This window comes from Engystomops pustulosus, unplaced genomic scaffold, assembly GCF_040894005.1.
Source record: "Engystomops pustulosus unplaced genomic scaffold, aEngPut4.maternal MAT_SCAFFOLD_112, whole genome shotgun sequence".
NCBI lineage: Eukaryota > Metazoa > Chordata > Amphibia > Anura > Leptodactylidae > Engystomops > Engystomops pustulosus.
The window spans coordinates 331,010-355,784 of NW_027284994.1; the positions used below are offsets into that span (position 1 = coordinate 331,010).

The window sequence follows — 24,775 nt, forward strand, 5'->3', positions numbered from 1 at the left end:
CCTTCTACAATCTCTCAGCTCTGACTTGTGGCCACCCCATCGTCATACGCCGCATGCAGTCATTCGGGGCCCATCCTGGGCTTAATCACCTCCTACTCTGGTCCTCTTCAAATCAACCAAAGAAGTGGTCTCCAGCCAGTTACGTTGAGTCCAATACCATGTGGTGGTCCAGGAGAGGGGGCATCCTTACCCTGCGTACTGCATCGTGGTGTTGGCCTCATGTTATCCATTAAAGGTTGGCCAGGTATTTATATGTCAGCCTAGTCGTATTGTAACCCCTCAAAAACTCGTGGGCCTCATATGCTGCGGACTCAGCTCCAGGAACATTGTAGGTAACATGAGACGGCTTCCTTCTGGACAGTCTGTAGTGTTGATGGCCGCCTGTTCTCCGCTCTATGGTCGCTCACACGTCAGGGGTCAGCAGTGTTGATGGCCGCCTGTTCTCCGCTCTATGGTCGCTCACACGTCAGGGGTCGGCATTGTTGATGGCCGCCTGTTCTCCGCTTTATGGTCGCTCACACCTCAGGGGTCGGCACTGTTGATGGCTTCCTGTTCTCCGCTCTGTGGTCGCTCACACCTCAGTTGTCGGCAGGGTTGATGGCCGCCTGTTCTCCGCTCTGTGGTCGCTCACACATCAGGGGTCGGCAGTGTTGATGGCAGCCTGTTCTCCGCTCTGTGGTCGCTCATACCTCAGGGGTCGGCAGTGTTGATAACCGTGTGTTCTCCGCTCTATGGTCGCTCACACGTCAGGGGTCGGCAGTGTTCATAACCGTGTGTTCTCCGCTCTATGGTCGCTCACACGTCAGGGGTCGGCAGTGTTGATGGCAGCCTGTTCTCCGCTCTGTAGTCGCTCATACCTCAGGTGTCGGCAGTGTTCGTAACCGTGTGTTCTCCGCTCTATGGTCGCTCACACGTCAGGGGTCGGCAGTGTTGATGGCAGCCTGTTCTCCGCTCTGTAGTCGCTCATACCTCAGGTGTCGGCAGTGTTCATAACCGTGTGTTCTCCGCTCTATGGTCGCTCACACGTCAGGGGTCGGCAGTGTTCATAACCGTGTGTTCTCCGCTCTATGGTCGCTCACACGTCAGGGGTCGGCAGTGTTGATGGCAGCCTGTTCTCCGCTCTGTAGTCGCTCATACCTCAGGTGTCGGCAGTGTTCATAACCGTGTGTTCTCCGCTCTATGGTCGCTCACACGTCAGGGGTCGGCAGTGTTGATGGCCGCCTGTTCTCCGCTCTATAGTCGCTCACACGTCAGGGGTCGGCAGTGTTGATGGCCGCCTGTTCTCCGCTCTATGGTCGCTCACACGTCAGGGGTCGGCAGTGTTGATGGCCGCCTGTTCTCCGCTTTATGGTCGCTCACACCTCAGGGGTCGGCACTGTTGATGGCTTCCTGTTCTCCGCTCTGGGTCGCTCACACCTCAGTTGTCGGCAGGGTTGATGGCCGCCTGTTCTCCGCTCTATGGTCGCTCACACGTCAGGGGTCGGCAGTGTTGATGGCAGCCTGTTCTCCGCTCTGTGGTCGCTCATACCTCAGGGGTCGGCAGTGTTGATAACCATGTGCCCTCCGCTCTATGGTCGCTCACACGTCAGGGGTCGGCAGTGTTGATAACCGCCTGTTCTCCGCACTATGGTCGCTCACACATCAGGGGTTGGCAGTGTTGATGGCCGCCTGTTCTCCGCTCTATGGTCGCTCACACGTCAGGGGTCGGCAGTGTTGATAACCGTGTGTTCTCCGCTCTATGGTTGCTCACACGTCAGGGGTCGGCAGTGTTGATGGCCGCCTGTTCTCCGCTCTATGGTCGCTCACACGTCAGGGGTCGTCAGTGTTGATGGCCGCCTGTTCTCCGCTCTATGGTCGCTCACACGTCAGGGGTCGGCAGGGTTGATGGCCGCCTGTTCTCCGCTCTATGGTCGCTCACACGTCAGGGGTCGGCAGTGTTGATGGCCGCCTGTTCTCCGCTCTATGGTCGCTCACACGTCAGGGGTTGGCAGTGTTGATGGCCGCCTGTTCTCCTCTCTATGGTCGCTCACACGTCAGGGGTCGGCAGTGTTGGGACCACTTGATGTGATTTCCCCGTCCTGAGCCATTCTTCCCGGGGTCACTCAGGCTCTCGGCTGATGTATCGTCCGTCTGATGTGCTCTTCATTATTAATGAGCGGAGCCGTGCCTGCTGGAGCGCGGGATGTAACTAGGACACTGGCGTTCCCCGGCAGGGCTCCCCATAAGCGGCCGGTAGTGCTGGATAACCCTCCCGCCTTCCTCCCTCCTCTTCGCTGCTCCACTTTTCCTGACGCGTGCGCCTGGCGGCTTAAATTAGTCCCATTGAAGAGCGTGAGGCTGCGGGCGGAGGACTCGGAGCTGCGGTGACCGAGGAGTCTCCGTGGATTTGGTCTCTGGGCAGAAAGGCAGAGCCTGAGCGGCTGTAGCCAGGTCTGTGCTGCGTTAGATGGTCAGCCTTTGTGGCGCGCTGCGGCCGTCATACCAGCCACCCCCCCCCCGCGCCACCAGTGCTGTCCCAGATATGTCAGCGCCATAGCCCAGGGCCCGATCCTTGTCGTGGTGGCAGTGACTGCCGGGGGCAGAGCGTCTGTTCTCGTGTGATGGAGCAGCATGTGGATGATGGTGGTGGTAGTAGTGTACCAGGGACAGGGCAGTCTGTATGATGATGATGGTAGTAGTAGTAGTGTACCAGCTGTGCCGCTCATCTGTGGCAGTGACTTGTCTGTCGGGGGCTCAGAGCCGCCTCTTAATTGGTATAAATGGGACGCACTAAGAATATCTGCTGCCGGGCGCGGAGTCATGTGATGGCGCTGCCAGCGAGACGCGGCCCTCCAGGCAACGCAGCGTTACTCCTGACATCTGCACATCTCCATCACCACACACTGCAGCCGCCTCTACATCCTGCAGGAGGCGCCACACTAATGCCTCCCCATATTGTATGTCCATAGTCTGACACCATCCGAGCTTCTGCCGGATACAGGGGGCTCAGCGTCACCCCTAATCCTACAGCAACGTTACTACAAGCGGGAGGAGACCCCAAACCTTACACCTGTGCCCTCACACGTCTCCTCCTCCTCCTTCCCATGTGATCACAGCTCTATATAATCCTGTGGTTCTGGTTCTGGTGGTCTCGTTGCTGACGTCTCTCTGTTTTGCTGTTTTGCAGTCTACGCCGCGATGGTTACACGGTTCAGGTGAATGTGAACGACTACCTGGACATTTACTGCCCGCATTATAACGAGACGATGGCGGAGCACCGGATGGAGCAGTATATCCTCTATATGGTGAACTACGAGGGCTACCGGACCTGCGACATCAGCCAGGGCTTCAAGCGCTGGGAATGTAACCGGCCGCACTCCCCGCACAGCCCCATCAAGTTCTCCGAGAAGTTCCAGCGCTACAGCGCCTTCTCCCTGGGGTACGAGTTCCACGCGGGACACGAGTACTACTATATCTGTGAGTATAGGGGAGAGCGGGACACGAGTACTACTATATCTGTGAGTATAGAGGAGAGCGGGACACGAGTACTACTATATCTGTGAGTATAGGAGGAGAGCGGGACACGAGTACTACTATATCTGTGAGTATAGGGGAGAGCGGGACACGAGTACTACTATATCTGTGAGTATAGAGGAGAGCGGGACACGAGTACTACTATATCTGTGAGTATAGGGGAGAGCGGGACACGAGTACTACTATATCTGTGAGTATAGAGGAGAGTGGGACACGAGTACTACTATATCTGTGAGTATAGGAGGAGAGCGGGACACGAGTACTACTATATCTGTGAGTATAGGGGAGAGCGGGACACGAGTACTACTATATCTGTGAGTATAGAGGAGAGCGGGACACGAGTACTACTATATCTGTGAGTATAGAGGAGAGCGAGACACGAGTACTACTATATCTGTGAGTATAGGAGGAGAGCGGGACACGAGTACTACTATATCTGTGAGTATAGGAGGAGAGCGGGACACGAGTACTACTATATCTGTGAGTATAGGAGGAGAGCGGGACACGAGTACTACTATATCTGTGAGTATAGGGGAGAGCGGGACACGAGTACTACTATATCTGTGAGTATAGGAGGAGAGCGGGACACGAGTACTACTATATCTGTGAGTATAGAGGGAGAGCGGGACACGAGTACTACTATATCTGTGAGTATAGGAGGAGAGCGGGACACGAGTACTACTATATCTGTGAGTATAGGGAGAGCGGGACACGAGTACTACTATATCTGTGAGTATAGGGGAGAGCGGGACACGAGTACTACTATATCTGTGAGTATAGAGGGAGAGCGGGACACGAGTACTATATCTGTGAGTATAGGGGGAGAGCGGGACACGAGTACTACTATATCTGTGGAGTATAGAGGAGAGCGGGACACGAGTACTACTATATCTGTGAGTATAGAGGGAGAGCGGGACACGAGTACTACTATATCTGTGAGTATAGGGGAGAGCGGGACACGAGTACTACTATATCTGTGAGTATAGAGGAGAGTGGGACACGAGTACTACTATATCTGTGAGTATAGAGGAGAGCGGGACACGAGTACTACTATATCTGTGAGTATAGGGGAGAGCGGGACACGAGTACTACTATATCTGTGAGTATAGAGGAGAGCGGGACACGAGTACTACTATATCTGTGAGTATAGGAGGAGAGCGGGACACGAGTACTACTATATCTGTGAGTATAGGAGGAGAGCGGGACACGAGTACTACTATATCTGTGAGTATAGGGGAGAGCGGGACACGAGTACTACTATATCTGTGAGTATAGAGGAGAGCGGGACACGAGTACTACTATATCTGTGAGTATAGAGGAGAGCTGGACACGAGTACTACTATATCTGTGAGTATAGGAGGAGAGCGGGACACGAGTACTACTATATCTGTGAGTATAGGAGGAGAGCGGGACACGAGTACTACTATATCTGTGAGTATAGGGGAGAGCGGGACACGAGTACTACTATATCTGTGAGTATAGGAGGAGAGCGGGACACGAGTACTACTATATCTGTGAGTATAGAGGGAGAGCGGGACACGAGTACTACTATATCTGTGAGTATAGGAGGAGAGCGGGACACGAGTACTACTATATCTGTGAGTATAGGGGAGAGCGGGACACGAGTACTACTATATCTGTGAGTATAGGGGAGAGCGGGACACGAGTACTACTATATCTGTGAGTATAGAGGGAGAGCGGGACACGAGTACTATATCTGTGAGTATAGGGGGAGAGCGGGACACGAGTACTACTATATCTGTGAGTATAGAGGAGAGCGGGACACGAGTACTACTATATCTGTGAGTATAGAGGGAGAGCGGGACACGAGTACTACTATATCTGTGAGTATAGGGGAGAGCGGGACACGAGTACTACTATATCTGTGAGTATAGAGGAGAGTGGGACACGAGTACTACTATATCTGTGAGTATAGGAGGAGAGCGGGACACGAGTACTACTATATCTGTGAGTATAGGGGAGAGCGGGACACGAGTACTACTATATCTGTGAGTATAGAGGAGAGCGGGACACGAGTACTACTATATCTGTGAGTATAGGAGGAGAGCGGGACACGAGTACTACTATATCTGTGAGTATAGGAGGAGAGCGGGACACGAGTACTACTATATCTGTGAGTATAGGGGAGAGCGGGACACGAGTACTACTATATCTGTGAGTATAGAGGAGAGCGGGACACGAGTACTACTATATCTGTGAGTATAGAGGAGAGCTGGACACGAGTACTACTATATCTGTGAGTATAGAGGAGAGCGGGACACGAGTACTACTATATCTGTGAGTATAGGAGGAGAGCGGGACACGAGTACTACTATATCTGTGAGTATAGGAGGAGAGCGGGACACGAGTACTACTATATCTGTGAGTATAGAGGAGAGCGGGACACGAGTACTACTATATCTGTGAGTATAGGGGGAGAGCGGGACACGAGTACTACTATATCTGTGAGTATAGGGGGAGAGCGGGACACGAGTACTACTATATCTGTGAGTATAGGGGGAGAGCGGGACACGAGTACTACTATATCTGTGAGTATAGAGGAGAGCGGGACACGAGTACTACTATATCTGTGAGTATAGGGGGAGAGCGGGACACGAGTACTACTATATCTGTGAGTATAGGGGGAGAGCGGGACACGAGTACTACTATATCTGTGAGTATAGGGGGAGAGCGGGACACGAGTACTACTATATCTGTGAGTATAGGGGGAGAGCGGGACACGAGTACTACTATATCTGTGAGTATAGAGGGAGAGTGGGACACGAGTACTATATCTGTGAGTATAGAGGGAGAGCGGGACACGAGTACTATATCTGTGAGTATAGGGGAGAGCGGGACACGAGTACTACTATATCTGTTAGTATAGGGGAGAGCGGGACACGAGTACTACTATATCTGTGAGTATAGGGGGAGAGCGGGACACGAGTACTACTATATCTGTGAGTATAGAGGGAGAGCGGGACACGAGTACTACTATATCTGTGAGTATAGGAGGAGAGCGGGACACGAGTACTACTATATCTGTTAGTATAGGGGAGAGCGGGACACGAGTACTACTATATCTGTGAGTATAGGGGGAGAGCGGGACACGAGTACTACTATATCTGTGAGTATAGAGGAGAGCGGGACACGAGTACTACTATATCTGTGAGTATAGAGGAGAGCGGGACACGAGTACTACTATATCTGTGAGTATAGGGGAGAGCGGGACACGAGTACTACTATATCTGTGAGTATAGGGGAGAGCGGGACACGAGTACTACTATATCTGTGAGTATAGGAGGAGAGTGGGACACGAGTACTACTATATCTGTGAGTATAGAGGAGAGCGGGACACGAGTACTACTATATCTGTGAGTATAGGGGAGAGCGGGACACGAGTACTACTATATCTGTGAGTATAGGAGGAGAGCGGGACACGAGTACTACTATATCTGTGAGTATAGGAGGAGAGCGGGACACGAGTACTACTATATCTGTGAGTATAGAGGAGAGCGGGACACGAGTACTACTATATCTGTGAGTATAGGGGGAGAGCGGGACACGAGTACTACTATATCTGTGAGTATAGGAGGAGAGCGGGACACGAGTACTACTATATCTGTGAGTATAGGGGAGAGCGGGACACGAGTACTACTATATCTGTGAGTATAGGGGAGAGCGGGACACGAGTACTACTATATCTGTGAGTATAGGGGGAGAGCGGGACACGAGTACTACTATATCTGTGAGTATAGGAGGAGAGCGGGACACGAGTACTACTATATCTGTGAGTATAGGAGGAGAGCGGGACACGAGTACTACTATATCTGTGAGTATAGGAGGAGAGCGGGACACGAGTACTACTATATCTGTGAGTATAGGAGGAGAGCGGGACACGAGTACTACTATATCTGTGAGTATAGAGGAGAGCGGGACACGAGTACTACTATATCTGTGAGTATAGAGGGAGAGCGGGACACGAGTACTACTATATCTGTGAGTATAGAGGGAGAGCGGGACACGAGTACTACTATATCTGTGAGTATAGGGGAGAGCGGGACACGAGTACTACTATATCTGTGAGTATAGAGGAGAGCGGGACACGAGTACTACTATATCTGTGAGTATAGAGGGAGAGCGGGACACGAGTACTACTATATCTGTGAGTATAGAGGAGAGCGGGACACGAGTACTACTATATCTGTGAGTATAGGAGGAGAGCGGGACACGAGTACTACTATATCTGTGAGTATAGAGGAGAGCGGACACGAGTACTACTATATCTGTGAGTATAGAGGGAGAGCGGGACACGAGTACTACTATATCTGTGAGTATAGAGGAGAGCGGGACACGAGTACTACTATATCTGTGAGTATAGAGGAGAGCGGGACACGAGTACTACTATATCTGTGAGTATAGGAGGAGAGCGGGACACGAGTACTACTATATCTGTGAGTATAGAGGGAGAGCGGGACACGAGTACTACTATATCTGTGAGTATAGGGGGAGAGCGGGACACGAGTACTACTATATCTGTGAGTATAGGGGGAGAGCTGGACACGAGTACTACTATATCTGTGAGTATAGAGGAGAGCGGGACACGAGTACTACTATATCTGTGAGTATATGGGAGAGCGGGACACGAGTACTACTATATCTGTGAGTATAGAGGGAGAGCGGGACACGAGTACTACTATATCTGTGAGTATAGAGGAGAGCGGGACACGAGTACTACTATATCTGTGAGTATAGAGGAGAGCGGGACACGAGTACTACTATATCTGTGAGTATAGAGGAGAGCGGGACACGAGTACTACTATATCTGTGAGTATAGGAGGGAGAGCGGGACACGAGTACTACTATATCTGTGAGTATAGGAGGAGAGCGGGACACGAGTACTACTATATCTGTGAGTATAGAGGAGAGCGGGACACGAGTACTACTATATCTGTGAGTATAGAGGAGAGCGGGACACGAGTACTACTATATCTGTGAGTATAGGAGGAGAGCGGGACACGAGTACTACTATATCTGTGAGTATAGGAGGAGAGCGGGACACGAGTACTACTATATCTGTGAGTATAGAGGAGAGCGGGACACGAGTACTACTATATCTGTGAGTATAGAGGAGAGCGGGACACGAGTACTACTATATCTGTGAGTATAGAGGAGAGCGGGACACGAGTACTACTATATCTGTGAGTATAGGAGGAGAGCGGGACACGAGTACTACTATATCTGTGAGTATAGAGGAGAGCGGGACACGAGTACTATATATCTGTGAGTATAGAGGAGAGCGGTACACGAGTTACTATATTAGTAATAGAGGGAGAGCGGGACACGAGTACTACTATATCTGTGAGTAGGAGGAGAGCGGGACACGAGTACTACTATATCTGTGAGTATAGAGGAAGCTAAGAGAGCGGACACTACTACTATATCTGTGAGTATAGGGGAGAGCGGGACACGAGTACTACTATATCTGTGAGTATAGAGGAGAGCGGGACACGAGTACTACTATATCTGTGAGTATAGGAGGAGAGCGGACACGAGTACTACTATATCTGTGAGTATAGGGGAGAGCGGGACACGAGTACTACTATATCTGTGAGTATAGAGGGAGAGCGGGACACGAGTACTACTATATCTGTGAGTATAGGGGAGAGCGGGACACGAGTACTACTATATCTGTGAGTATAGGGGAGAGCGGGACACGGAGAGTACTACTATATCTGTGAGTATAGGGGAGAGCGGGACACGAGTACTACTATATCTGTGAGTATAGAGGAGAGCGGGACACGAGTACTACTATATCTGTGAGTATAGGGAGCGGGAAGGACACTAATCTATGTTGAGTATAGAGGAGAGCGGCACACGAGTACTACTATATCTGTGAGTATAAGGGGAGAGCGGGACACGAGTATACTATATTCTTGGTATAGAGAGAGCGGGACACATACTACTATATCTGTGAGTATAGGGGAGAGCGGGACACGAGTACTACTATATCTGTGAGTATAGAGGGAGAGCGGGACACGAGTACTACTATATCTGTGAGTATAGGAGGAGAGCGGGACACGAGTACTACTATATCTGTGAGTATAGAGGGAGAGCGGGACACGAGTACTACTATATCTGTGAGTATAGGGGAGAGCGGGACACGAGTACTACTATATCTGTGAGTATAGAGGAGAGCGGGACACGAGTACTACTATATCTGTGAGTATAGGAGGAGAGCGGGACACGAGTACTACTATATCTGTGAGTATAGGAGGAGAGCGGACACGAGTACTACTATATATGTGAGTATAGGAGGAGAGCGGACACGAGTACTACTATATCTGTGAGTATAGAGGAGAGCGGGACACGAGTACTACTATATCTGTGAGTATAGAGGAGAGCGGGACACGAGTACTACTATATCTGTGAGTATAGAGGAGAGCGGGACACGAGTACTACTATATCTGTGAGTATAGAGGAGAGCGGGCACGAGTACTACTATATCTGTGAGTATAGGAGGAGAGCGGGACACGAGTACTACTATATCTGTGAGTATAGGAGGAGAGCGGGACACGAGTACTACTATATCTGTGAGTATAGGGGAGAGCGGGACACGAGTACTACTATATCTGTGAGTATAGAGGAGAGCGGGACACGAGTACTACTATTTCTGTGAGTATAGGAGGAGAGCGTGACACGAGTACTACTATATCTGTGAGTATAGAGGAGAGCGGGACACGAGTACTACTATATCTGTGAGTATAGGGGGAGAGCGGGACACGAGTACTACTATATCTGTGAGTATAGGGGGAGAGCGGGACACGAGTACTACTATATCTGTGAGTATAGAGGAGAGCGGGACACGAGTACTACTATATCTGTGAGTATAGAGGAGAGCGGGACACGAGTACTACTATATCTGTGAGTATAGAGGAGAGCGGGACACGAGTACTACTATATCTGTGAGTATAGAGGAGAGCGGGACACGAGTACTACTATATCTGTGAGTATAGAGGAGAGCGGGACACGAGTACTACTATATCTGTGAGTATAGGGGGAGAGCGGGACACGAGTACTACTATATCTGTGAGTATAGGGGGAGAGCGGGACACGAGTACTACTATATCTGTGAGTATAGAGGAGAGCGGGACACGAGTACTACTATATCTGTGAGTATAGAGGAGAGCGGGACACGAGTACTACTATATCTGTGAGTATAGAGGAGAGCGGGACACGAGTACTACTATATCTGTGAGTATAGAGGAGAGCGGGACACGAGTACTACTATATCTGTGAGTATAGAGGAGAGCGGGACACGAGTACTACTATATCTGTGAGTATAGAGGAGAGCGGGACACGAGTACTACTATATCTGTGAGTATAGAGGAGAGCGGGACACGAGTACTACTATATCTGTGAGTATAGAGGAGAGCGGGACACGAGTACTACTATATCTGTGAGTATAGAGGAGAGCGGGACACGAGTACTACTATATCTGTGAGTATAGAGGAGAGCGGGACACGAGTACTACTATATCTGTGAGTATAGAGGAGAGCGGGACACGAGTACTACTATATCTGTGAGTATAGAGGAGAGCGGGACACGAGTACTACTATATCTGTGAGTATAGAGGAGAGCGGGACACGAGTACTACTATATCTGTGAGTATAGAGGAGAGCGGGACACGAGTACTACTATATCTGTGAGTATAGAGGAGAGCGGGACACGAGTACTACTATATCTGTGAGTATAGGGGAGAGCGGGACACGAGTACTACTATATCTTTGAGTATAGGAGGAGAGCGGGACACGAGTACTACTATATCTGTGAGTATAGAGGAGAGCGGGACACGAGTACTACTATATCTGTGAGTATAGGAGGGAGAGCGGGACACGAGTACTACTATATCTGTGAGTATAGAGGAGAGCGGGACACGAGTACTACTATATCTGTGAGTATAGGGGGAGAGCGGGACACGAGTACTACTATATCTGTGAGTATAGGAGGAGAGCGGGACACGAGTACTACTATATCTGTGAGTATGATTGGAGTGCACACTTGGTCAGGCACCTGTGTACTTGCAGGGTGTTATGCTGGTGTTGTGTTGTATGATGTGCTCCTCACACTGAGCTCAGCAGTCGCCATGTTGGTACACGCTGCCCCCTAGTGGGAAGAGTGGGCGTTGAATAATACTGCAGCGTGTGCTCCATTAACCCTGACATGTCCTGCCGGGGTGCCTGAGAGGGCCGGGGTGCCTGAGAGGGCCGGGGTGCCTGAGAGGGCCCGAGAGGCCGGGGTGCCGGGGGCCCGAGAGGCCGGGGTGCCGGGGGCCCGAGAGGCCGGGGGCCCGAGAGGCCGGGGTGCCGGGGGACATGGTCGCAGGACCCTCCGCCTTTCCTCTCGTTATCTTTGGGTTTTCCATTGACTTTCTTTTGTGTTTTTGTTTCCGTCCAGCCACGCCGACCCACAACCACCGGCGCTCGTGCCTGAAGATGAAGGTGCTGGTGTGCTGCTCCACCAGTGAGTAGCTTCGCCTCTTGTGGGGGGGACATGGTGTAAGGTCCTGGCAGTGATGGGGATTTATGTGTTGTCCTTCCTCCACAGCTGCCCATTCGGGAGAGAAGCAGGCGCCCACTCTGCCCCAGTTCACGATAGGACCCGAGGTGAAGATCGAGGATCTAGGTGAGTCCGCTCCGTCCTGTGGCCCTTTGTCTCCATCTGCAGGATCTTCAGAGAATGACTTCTCCTGATCTGATCCTGGAGAGCCCAAGATCCGTGGATCCCTCCTTCTCCTCATGGTTGTGGGGTTCCCTCATCGTGCTGCTCCAGGGTTGTCCTTGTGCCATCAGATATAGTGCAGGGGTCTACAAGATGGTCTGCAGACAAGACTCCTTCCCTGTGCTCCTCATGAGACGTCTCCAGGATTGCAGCCAAGACGAGTGTATGACGAGGATTAGTGAATGAGCCGTGAGCGGCCGTTACTAAGACGCCTCGTTCCTGGAGCGTAGACAATGATTGCTCTGGCCTCGGCTTCTTCTTCCTGTGCTCGCAGCCAGCCAGACCTCCGCACCCTGCCAGCTCCTCCATCTCCCTCTAGAGGTCCGAGCCCTCACATAGTCTCCAGGATAGCCTGCTGCTCCGGGTACAACACGGCATCTCCTGCTCTCAAGTAAATAACACATGTTTGGTGCAGATGCTTCAGGCGGCTGGAGCTCATGTGACCGAAATATTACTGTCACCTGCCAATTGTGGAGGCCGATAACGAGACCATGGCGGAAGCTACTGTACGGCTGCTCTCATCCCTCCCCTGTTTAGATGTCCACCTCTCCGACCACACTCGTCCCCCTCCAGCCTTGGCGTCCACCTCTCCGACCACACTCGTCCCCCTCCTGCCTAGGCGTCCACCTCTCCGACCACACTCGTCCCCCTCTTGCCTAGGCTTCCACCTCTCCGACCACACTCGTCCCCCTCCTGCCTAGCCGTCCACCTCTCCGACCACACTCGTCCCCCTCCAGCCTTGGCGTCCACCTCTCCGACCACACTCGTCCCCCTCCAGCCTTGGCGTCCACCTCTCCGACCACACTCGTCCCCCTCCTGCCTAGGCGTCCACCTCTCCGACCACACTCGTCCCCCTCTTGCCTAGGCTTCCACCTCTCTAACCACACTCGTCCCCTTCCTGCCTAGGCGTCCACCTCCCCGACCACACTTCTCCACCTCCCCGACCACACTCGTCCACCTCCCCGACCACACTCGTCCCCCTCTCCGGCCACACTCGTCCCCCTCCTGCCTAGGCGTCCACCTCTCCGGCCACACTCGTCCCCCTCCTGCCTAGGCGTCCACCTCTCCGGCCACACTCGTCCCCCTCCTGCCTAGGCGTCCACCTCCCCGACCACAGTCGTCCACCTCCCCGACCACAGTCGTCCACCTCCCCGACCACAGTCGTCCACCTCCCCGACCACAGTCGTCCACCTCCCCGACCACAGTCGTCCACCTCCCCGACCACAGTCGTCCACCTCCCCGACCACAGTCGTCCACCTCCCCGACCACAGTCGTCCACCTCCCCGACCACAGTCGTCCACCTCCCCGACCACAGTCGTCCACCTCCCCGACCACACTCGCCCACCTCCCCGACCACAGTCGCCCACCTCCCCGGCCACACTCGCCCCCTCCTGCCTAGGCGTCCACCTCCCCGGCCACACTCGTCCACCTCCTGCCTAGGCGTCCACCTCCCCGACCACACTCGTCCACCTCCTGCCTAGGCGTCCACCTCCCCGACCACACTCGTCGACCTCTCTGACCACACTCGTCGACCTCTCTGACCACACTCGTCCCCCTCCTGCCTAGGCGTCCACCTCTCTGACCACACTCGTCGACCTCCTGCCTAGGCGTCCACCTCTCTGACCACACTCGTCGACCTCCCCGACCACACTCGTCCCCCTCCTGCGTAGGCGTCCACCTCTCTGACCACACTCGTCCCCCTCCTGCCTAGGCGTCCACCTCTCTGACCACACTCGTCGACCTCCCCGACCACACTCGTCCACCTCCTGCCTAGGCGTCCACCTCCCGACCACACTCGTCCACCTCCTGCCTAGGCGTCCACCTCCCCGACCACACTCGTCCACCTCCTGCCTAGGCGTCCACCTCCCCGACCACACTCGTCCACCTCCTGCCTAGGCGTCCACCTCCCCGACCACACTCGTCCACCTCCCCGACCACACTCGTCCACCTCCCCGACCACACTCGTCCACCTCCCCGACCACACTCGTCCACCTCCTGCCTAGGCGTCCACCTCCCCGACCACACTCGTCCACCTCCTGCCTAGGCGTCCACCTCCCCGACCACACTCGTCCACCTCCTGCCTAGGCGTCCACCTCCCCGACCACACTCGTCCACCTCCTGCCTAGGCGTCCACCTCCCCGACCACACTCGTCCACCTCCTGCCTAGGCGTCCACCTCCCCGACCACACTCGTCCACCTCCTGCCTAGGCGTCCACCTCCCCGACCACACTCGTCCACCTCCTGCCTAGGCGTCCACCTCCCCGACCACACTCGTCCACCTCCTGCCTAGGCGTCCACCTCCCCGACCACACTCGTCCACCTCCTGCCTAGGCGTCCACCTCCTGCCTAGGCGTCCACCTCCCCGACCACACTCGTCCACCTCCTGCCTAGGCGTCCACCTCCCCGACCACACTCGTCCACCTCCCCGACCACACTCGTCCACCTCCTGCCTAGGCGTCCACCTCCCCGACCACACTCGTCCACCTCCTGCCTAGGCGTCCACCTCCCCGACCACACTCGTCCACCTCCTGCCTAGGCGTCCACCTCTCTGACCACACTCGTCCACCTCCTGCCTAGGCGTCCACCTCTCTGACCACACTCGTCCCCCTCCTGCCTAGGCGTCCACCTCTCTGACCACACTCGTCGACCTCCCCGACCACACTCGTCCCCCTCCTGCGTAGGCGTCCACCTCCCCGACCACACTCGTCCACCTCCTGCCTAGGCGTCCACCTCTCTGACCACACTCGTCCACCTCCTGCCTAGGCGTCCACCTCTCTGACCACACTCGTCCCCCTCCTGCCTAGGCGTCCACCTCTCTGACCACACTCGTCCACCTCTCTGACCACACTCGTCCCCCTCCTGCCTAGGCGTCCACCTCTCTGACCACACTCGTCGACCTCCCCGACCACACTCGTCCCCCTCCTGCGTAGGCGTCCACCTCTTCGGCCACAGTCGTCCCCCTCCTGCCTAGGCGTCCACCTCTCCGACCACACTCGTCCCCCTCCTGCCTAGGCGTCCACCTCTCCGGCCACACTCGTCCCCCTCCTGCCTAGGCGTCCACCTCTCCGGCCACACTCGTCCCCCTCCTGCCTAGGCGTCCACCTCCCCGGCCACACTCGTCCCCCTCCTGCCTAGGCGTCCACCTCCCCGACCACACTCGTCCACCTCCTGCCTAGGCGTCCACCTCTCCGGCCACACTCGTCCCCCTCCTGCCTAGGCGTCCACCTCTCCGGCCACACTCGTCCCCCTCCTGCCTAGGCGTCCACCCTTCCCGGCCACACTCGTCCACCTCCTGCCTAGGCGTCCACCTCCTGCCTAGGCGTCCACCTCCCCGACCACACTCGTCCACCTCCTGCCTAGGCGTCCACCTCCCCGACCACACTCGTCCACCTCCTGCCTAGGCGTCCACCTCCTGCCTAGGCGTCCACCTCTCTGACCACACTCGTCCACCTCCTGCCTAGGCTTCCACCTCTCTGACCACACTCGTCGACCTCCCCGACCACACTCGTCCACCTCCTGCCTAGGCGTCCACCTCTCTGACCACACTCGTCCACCTCCTGCCTAGGCGTCCACCTCTCTGACCACACTCGTCGACCTCCCCGACCACACTCGTCCCCCTCCTGCGTAGGCGTCCACCTCCTGCCTAGGGGTCCACCTCCCCGACCACACTCGTCCACCTCCTGCCTAGGCGTCCACCTCTCTGACCACACTCGTCCACCTCCTGCCTAGGCGTCCACCTCTCTGACCACACTCGTCCCCCTCCTGCCTAGGCGTCCACCTCTCTGACCACACTCGTCGACCTCCCCGACCACACTCGTCCCCCTCCTGCGTAGGCGTCCACCTCCCCGACCACACTCGTCCACCTCCTGCCTAGGCGTCCACCTCTCTGACCACACTCGTCCACCTCCTGCCTAGGCGTCCACCTCTCTGACCACACTCGTCCACCTCCTGCCTAGGCGTCCACCTCTCTGACCACACTCGTCCACCTCTCTGACCACACTCGTCCCCCTCCTGCCTAGGCGTCCACCTCTCTGACCACACTCGTCCACCTCTCTGACCACACTCGTCCCCCTCCTGCCTAGGCGTCCACCTCTCTGACCACACTCGTCGACCTCCCCGACCACACTCGTCCCCCTCCTGCGTAGGCGTCCACCTCTCCGGCCACACTCGTCCCCCTCCTGCCTAGGCGTCCACCTCTCCGGCCACACTCGTCCCCCTCCTGCCTAGGCGTCCACCTCTCCGGCCACACTCGTCCCCCTCCTGCCTAGGCGTCCACCTCTCCGGCCACACTCGTCCCCCTCCTGCCTAGGCGTCCACCTCTCCGGCCACACTCGTCCCCCTCCTGCCTAGGCGTCCACCTCCCCGGCCACACTCGTCCACCTCCTGCCTAGGCGTCCACCTCCCCGACCACACTCGTCCACCTCCTGCCTAGGCGTCCACCTCTCTGACCACACTCGTCCCCCTCCTGCCTAGGCTTCCACCTCTCTGACCACACTCGTCGACCTCCCCGACCACACTCATCCACCTCCTGCCTAGGCGTCCACCTCTCTGACCACACTCGTCCACCTCCTGCCTAGGCGTCCACCTCTCTGACCACACTCGTCGACCTCCCCGACCACACTCGTCCCCCTCCTGCGTAGGCGTCCACCTCCTGCCTAGGGGTCCACCTCCCCGACCACACTCGTCCACCTCCTGCCTAGGCGTCCACCTCTCTGACCACACTCGTCCACCTCCTGCCTAGGCGTCCACCTCTCTGACCACACTCGTCCCCCTCCTGCCTAGGCGTCCACCTCTCTGACCACACTCGTCGACCTCCCCGACCACACTCGTCCCCCTCCTGCGTAGGCGTCCACCTCCCCGACCACACTCGTCCACCTCCTGCCTAGGCGTCCACCTCTCTGACCACACTCGTCCACCTCCTGCCTAGGCGTCCACCTCTCTGACCACACTCGTCCCCCTCCTGCCTAGGCGTCCACCTCTCTGACCACACTCGTCGACCTCCCCGACCACACTCGTCCCCCTCCTGCGTAGGCGTCCAGCTCTCCGGCCACACTCGTCCCCCTCCTGCCTAGGCGTCCACCTCTCCGACCACACTCGTCCCCCTCCTGCCTAGGCGTCCACCTCTCCGGCCACACTCGTCCCCCTCCTGCCTAGGCGTCCACCTCTCCGGCCACACTCGTCCCCCTCCTGCCTAGGCGTCCACCTCCCCGGCCACACTCGTCCACCTCCTGCCTAGTCGTCCACCTCCCCGACCACACTCGTCCACCTCCTGCCTAGGCGTCCACCTCCCCGACCACACTCGTCCACCTCCTGCCTAGGCGTCCACCTCTCTGACCACACTCGTCCCCCTCCTGCCTAGGCTTCCACCTCTCTGACCACACTCGTCGACCTCCCCGACCACACTCGTCCACCTCTCTGACCACACTCGTCCACCTCCTGCCTAGGCGTCCACCTCTCTGACCACACTCGTCGACCTCCCCGACCACACTCGTCCCCCTCCTGCGTAGGCGTCCACCTCCTGCCTAGGGGTCCACCTCTCTGACCACACTCGTCCACCTCCTGCCTAGGCGTCCACCTCTCCGGCCACACTCGTCCCCCTCCTGCCTAGGCGTCCACCTCCCCGGCCACACTCGTCCACCTCCTGCCTAGGCGTCCACCTCCCCGACCACACTCGTCCACCTCCCCGACCACACTCGTCCACCTCCTGCCTAGGCGTCCACCTCTCTGACCACACTCGTCGACCTCCCCGACCACACTCGTCCCCCTCCTGCGTAGGCGTCCACCTCCCCGACCACACTCGTCCACCTCCTGCCTAGGCGTCCACCTCCTGCCTAGGTGTCCACCTCTCTGACCACACTCGTCCACCTCTCTGACCACACTCGTCCCCCTCCTGCCTAGGCGTCCACCTCTCTGACCACACTCGTCCACCTCTCTGACCACACTCGTCCCCCTCCTGCCTAGGCGTCCACCTCTCTGACCACACTCGTCGACCTCCCCGACCACACTCGTCCCCCTCCTGCGTAGGCGTCCACCTCTCCGGCCACACTCGTCCCCCTCCTGCCTAGGCGTCCACCTCTCCGACCACACTCGTCCCCCTCCTGCCTAGGCGTCCACCTCTCCGGCCACACTCGTCCCCCTCCTGCCTAGGCGTCCACCTCTCCTGCCACACTCGTCCCCCTCCTGCCTAGGCGTCCACCTCTCCGGCCACACTCGTCCCCCTCCTGCCTAGGCGTCCACCTCCCCGGCCACACTCGTCCACCTCCTGCCTAGGCGTCCACCTCCCCGACCACACTCGTCCACCTCCTGCCTAGGCGTCCACCTCTCTGACCACACTCGTCCCCCTCCTGCCTAGGCTTCCACCTCTCTGACCACACTCGTCGACCTCCCCGACCACACTCGTCCACCTCCTGCCTAGGCGTCCACCTCTCTGACCACACTCGTCCACCTCCTGCCTAGGCGTCCACCTCTCTGACCACACTCGTCGACCTCCCCGACCACACTCGTCCCCCTCCTGCGTAGGCGTCCACCTCCTGCCTAGGGGTCCACCTCCCCGACCACACTCGTCCACCTCCTGCCTAGGCGTCCACCTCTCTGACCACACTCGTCCACCTCCTGCCTAGGCGTCCACCTCTCTGACCACACTCGTCCACCTCCTGCCTAGGCGTCCACCTCTCTGACCACACTCGTCGACCTCCCCGACCACACTCGTCCCCCTCCTGCGTAGGCGTCCACCTCCCCGACCACACTCGTCCACCTCCTGCCTAGGCGTCCACCTCTCTGACCACACTCGTCCACCTCCTGCCTAGGCGTCCACCTCTCTGACCACACTCGTCCCCCTCCTGCCTAGGCGTCCACCTCTCTGACCACACTCGTCGACCTCCCCGACCACACTCGTCCCCCTCCTGCGTAGGCGTCCACCTCTCCGGCCACACTCGTCCCCCTCCTGCCTAGGCGTCCACCTCTCCGACCACACTCGTCCCCCTCCTGCCTAGGCGTCCACCTCTCCGGCCACACTCGTCCCCCTCCTGCCTAGGCGTCCACCTCCCCGGCCACACTCGTCCACCTCCTGCCTAGGCGTCCACCTCCCCGACCACACTCGTCCACCTCCTGCCTAGGCGTCCACCTCCCCGACCACACTCGTCCACCTCCTGCCTAGGCGTCCACCTCTCTGACCACACTCGTCCCCCTCCTGCCTAGGCTTCCACCTCTCTGACCACACTCGTCGACCTCCCCGACCACACTCGTCCACCTCTCTGACCACACTCGTCCACCTCCTGCCTAGGCGTCCACCTCTCTGACCACACTCGTCGACCTCCCCGACCACACTCGTCCACCTCCTGCCTAGGGGTCCACCTCTCTGACCACACTCGTCCACCTCCTGCCTAGGCGTCCACCTCTCTGACCACACTCGTTGACCTCCCCGACCACACTCGTCCCCCTCCTGCGTAGGCGTCCACCTCCCCGACCACACTCGTCCACCTCCTGCCTAGGCGTCCACCTCCCCGACCACACTCGTCCACCTCCTGCCTAGGCGTCCACCTCTCTGACCACACTCGTCCCCCTCCTGCCTAGGCGTCCACCTCTCTGACCACACTCGTCGACCTCCCCGACCACACTCGTCCCCCTCCTGCGTAGGCGTCCACCTCCCCGACCACACTCGTCCACCTCCTGCCTAGGCGTCCACCTCTCTGACCACACTCGTCCACCTCCTGCCTAGGCGTCCACCTCTCTGACCACACTCGTCCCCCTCCTGCCTAGGCGTCCACCTCTCTGACCACACTCGTCGACCTCCCCGACCACACTCGTCCCCCTCCTGCGTAGGCGTCCACCTCCCCGACCACACTCGTCCACCTCTCTGACCACACTCGTCCACCTCCTGCCTAGGCGTCCACCTCTCTGACCACACTCGTCGACCTCCCCGACCACACTCGTCCCCCTCCTGCGTAGGCGTCCACCTCCCCGACCACACTCGTCCCCCTCCTGCCTAGGCGTCCACCTCTCTGACCACACTCGTCCCCCTCCTGCCTAGGCGTCCACCTCTCTGACCACACTCGTCGACCTCCCCGACCACACTCGTCCCCCTCCTGCGTAGGCGTCCACCTCCCCGACCACACTCGTCCACCTCCTGCCTAGGCGTCCACCTCTCTGACCACACTCGTCCACCTCCTGCCTAGGCGTCCACCTCTCTGACCACACTCGTCCACCTCCTGCCTAGGCGTCCACCTCTCTGACCACACTCGTCCCCCTCCTGCCTAGGCGTCCACCTCTCTGACCACACTCGTCGACCTCCCCGACCACACTCGTCCCCCTCCTGCGTAGGCGTCCACCTCCCCGACCACACTCGTCCACCTCTCTGACCACACTCGTCCACCTCCTGCCTAGGCGTCCACCTCTCTGACCACACTCGTCGACCTCCCCGACCACACTCGTCCCCCTCCTGCGTAGGCGTCCACCTCTCTGACCACACTCGTCCCCCTCCTGCCTAGGCGTCCACCTCTCTGACCACACTCGTCGACCTCCCCGACCACACTCGTCCCCCTCCTGCGTAGGCGTCCACCTCCCCGACCACACTCGTCCACCTCCTGCCTAGGCGTCCACCTCTCTGACCACACTCGTCCACCTCCTGCCTAGGCGTCCACCTCTCTGACCACACTCGTCCCCCTCCTGCCTAGGCGTCCACCTCTCTGACCACACTCGTCGACCTCCCCGACCACACTCGTCCCCCTCCTGCGTAGGCGTCCACCTCCCCGACCACACTCGTCCACCTCCTGCCTAGGCGTCCACCTCTCTGACCATACTCGTCCACCTCCTGCCTAGGCGTCCACCTCTCTGACCACACTCGTCCACCTCCTGCCTAGGCGTCCACCTCTCTGACCACACTCGTCGACCTCCCCGACCACACTCGTCCCCCTCCTGCGTAGGCGTCCACCTCCCCGACCGCACTCGTCCACCTCCTGCCTAGGCGTCCACCTCTCTGACCACACTCGTCCACCTCCTGCCTAGGCGTCCACCTCTCTGACCACACTCGTCGACCTCCCCGACCACACTCGTCCCCCTCCTGCCTAGGCGTCCACCTCCCCGACCACACTCGTCCACCTCCTGCCTAGGCGTCCACCTCTGACCACACTCGTCCACCTCCTGCCTAGGCGTCCACCTCTCTTACCACACTCGTCCCCCTCCTGCCTAGGCGTCCACCTCTCTGACCACACTCGTCGACCTCCCCGACCACACTCGTCCCCCTCCTGCGTAGGCGTCCACCTCCCCGACCACACTCGTCCCCCTCCTGCGTAGGCGTCCACCTCCCCGACCACACTCGTCCCCCTCCTGCGTAGGCGTCCACCTCTCTGACCACACTCGTCCACCTCCTGCCTAGGCGTCCACCTCTCTGACCACACTCGTCCCCCTCCTGCCTAGGCGTCCACCTCTCTGACCACACTCGTCGACCTCCCCGACCACACTCGTCCCCCTCCTGCGTAGGCGTCCACCTCCCCGACCACACTCGTCCCCCTCCTGCGTAGGCGTCCACCTCCCCGACCACACTCGTCCACCTCCTGCCTAGGCGTCCACCTCTCTGACCACACTCGTCCACCTCCTGCCTAGGCGTCCACCTCTCTGACCACACTCGTCCCCCTCCTGCCTAGGCGTCCACCTCTATGACCACACTCGTCCCCCTCCTGCCTAGGCGTCCACCTCTCTGACCACACTCGTCGACCTCCCCGACCACACTCGTCCCCCTCCTGCGTAGGCGTCCACCTCCCCGACCACACTCGTCCACCTCCTGCCTAGGCGTCCACCTCCCCGACCACACTCGTCCACCTCCTGCCTAGGCGTCCACCTCTCTGACCACACTCGTCCACCTCCTGCCTAGGCGTCCCCCTCCTGCCTAGGCGTCCACCTCTCTGACCACACTCGTCGACCTCCCCGACCACACTCGTCCCCCTCCTGCGTAGGCGTCCACCTCCCCGACCACACTCGTCCACCTCCTGCCTAGGCGTCCACCTCTCTGACCACACTTGTCCACCTCCTGCCTAGGCGTCCACCTCTCTGACCACACTCGTCGACCTCCCCGACCACACTCGTCGACCTCCCCGACCACACTCGTCCCCCTCCTGCGTAGGCGTCCACCTCCCCGACCACACTCGTCCACCTCCTGCCTAGGCGTCCACCTCCCCGACCACACTCGTCCACCTCCTGCCTAGGCGTCCACCTCTCTGACCACACTCGTCCACCTCTCTGACCACACTCGTCCCCCTCCTGCCTAGGCGTCCACCTCTCTGACCACACTCGTCCCCCTCCTGCCTAGGCGTCCACCTCTCTGACCACACTCGTCGACCTCCCCGACCACACTCGTCCCCCTCCTGCGTAGGCGTCCACCTCCCCGACCACACTCGTCCCCCTCCTGCGTAGGCGTCCACCTCCCCGACCACACTCGTCCACCTCCTGCCTAGGCGTCCACCTCCCCGACCACACTCGTCCCCCTCCAGCCTTGGCGTCCACCTCTTTGACCACACTCGTCCACCTCCTGCCTAGGCGTCCACCTCTCTGACCACACTCGTCCCCCTCCTGCCTAGGCGTCCACCTCCCTGACCACACTCGTCCCCCTCCTGCCTAGGCGTCCACCTCCCTGACCACACTCGTCCACCTCCTGCCTAGGCGTCCACCTCTCTGACCACACTCGTCCCCCTCCTGCCTAGGCTTCCACCTCTCCGACCACACTCGTCCCCCTCCAGCCTAGGCGTCGACCTCTCCGACCACACTCGTCCCCCTCCTGCGTAGGCGTCCACCTCCCCGACCACACTCGTCCCCCTCCTGCGTAGGCTTCCACCTCTCCGACCACACTCGTCCCCCTCCTGCCTAGGCTTCCACCTCTCCGACCACACTCGTCCCCCTCCTGCCTAGCCGTCCACCTCTCCGACCACACTCGTCCCCCTCCTGCCTAGGCGTCCACCTCTCCGACCACACTCGTCCCCCTCCTGCCTAGCCGTCCACCTCTCCGACCACACTCGTCCCCCTCCTGCCTAGGCTTCCTCCTCTCCGACCACACTCGTCCCCCTCCTGCGTAGGCGTCCACCTCCCCGACCACACTCGTCCCCCTCCTGCGTAGGCTTCCACCTCTCCGACCACACTCGTCCCCCTCCTGCCTAGGCTTCCACCTCTCCGACCACACTCGTACCCCTCCTGCCTAGGCGTCCACCTCTCCGACCACACTCGTCCCCCTCCTGCCTAGGCTTCCACCTCTCCGACCACACTCGTCCCCCTCCTGCGTAGGCGTCCACCTCTCCGACCACACTCGTCCCCCTCCTGCGTAGGCGTCCACCTCCCCGACCACACTCGTCCCCCTCCTGCTTGCTTCGTAGACATCCTTTAGGGCCTTCCTGACCCTATACTCCACATACGTCCTCTAGGGTCATGGTCTTCGTGTTTCTCTTTGATGCTTTCTTCGGTCTTTCCGTATCCCCTGATCCCCCTTGTCGGTATTTCTCATCCCCTCTTCTCTGTCCCCTCCTGAAATTAGTCTTGGCCTTTAAACGCCGTTTGTGGATGCAGGGAGCCCCTGAGGGAGCTGCTGGCTATGAAGCATCTATAGGGTAATGGTTAGCCCTTCACGTCCTCGTCCTCTCACCTCTGATCTCTTCTTTTTCAGGTAACTTTAATCCAGAGATCCCCAAACTGGAGAAGAGCATCAGTGGGACGAGCCCGAAGCGGGAACACTTACACCTGACTGTCGCGGTGTCTCTGCTGCTGATGACGCTCTTAGCGTCGTAGTTTTAGTCGTGTCAGGACCGAAGACCTTGCAACTGGAAAAAACTAACACCAGAACAAAGTCCACAGTAAGAACTGGATCAGGACCGCGCGGGTTGGGCTGCGGCTGGAGTTTGGAGCGGCGTCCTCCATATTTTCTCCTCTTTTTCTACTTTACAATGACTCAACCTGCAGCCGCGCGACCACAGAGCGGACACCAGTGGACCCCCGCAGGTCACGGTCAAGAGATGTCATCAGTGATTTCAATAAACTGGAGCGAGGAGCCGCGGCCGGGAGCTTGGAGACGCTGCGGCCCCGATGTAGAGACGTGGCAGCCATAGCTGTGGGCTGTTATTACTTGAGTGCCTACGCCCGCTAGGACCCTGCGAGGACAAGACGCGTGCAGGACCATCGTGTTAGTCAGCCTTACCGTCCCCTCTCTGGATCAGCGCCGGCCCGTGTGCATCCGTGCACTGTAGCAGAACCCGAAACAAACCAAATGTTCCACGCAAACACTTCTCGGTGCCAATTGTGTCCAACTCCCTCCGTGTTCCCCTGATGCAATGGACGATGGGACTGCACGTGCTGGTTCTCTGTGGGGGGGGGGGCCATGGTGGGTGCAGGACCCCTATAGGGCGTTGTATATACTTATCTCTCATGTGTATACGGTGTGCGATGCTGTATACATGGCCGGACCCCTCTGAGCTGTACATAGACCCCCGTGGTTGTCTTCTGTGAA

The 24,775-nt window shown here is 58.3% G+C and overlaps 1 protein-coding gene across 1 annotated transcript in view; it reads left to right on the forward strand.

The window, feature by feature from the left end:
- LOC140107093 (ephrin-A3-like) overlaps positions 1–24,769 on the forward strand; it is a 59,606-nt gene extending 34,837 nt beyond the window's left edge. Inside the window, exons 2-5 of the mRNA XM_072131645.1 lie at positions 3,167–3,456; positions 11,971–12,036; positions 12,121–12,198; positions 23,939–24,769. Coding sequence (XP_071987746.1) covers positions 3,167–3,456; positions 11,971–12,036; positions 12,121–12,198; positions 23,939–24,060 — 556 coding nt within the window. The 3' untranslated portion in view covers positions 24,061–24,769. The remainder of the gene's footprint in view (positions 1–3,166; positions 3,457–11,970; positions 12,037–12,120; positions 12,199–23,938) is intronic.
- The last annotated feature ends 6 nt before the right edge of the window (positions 24,770–24,775 follow it).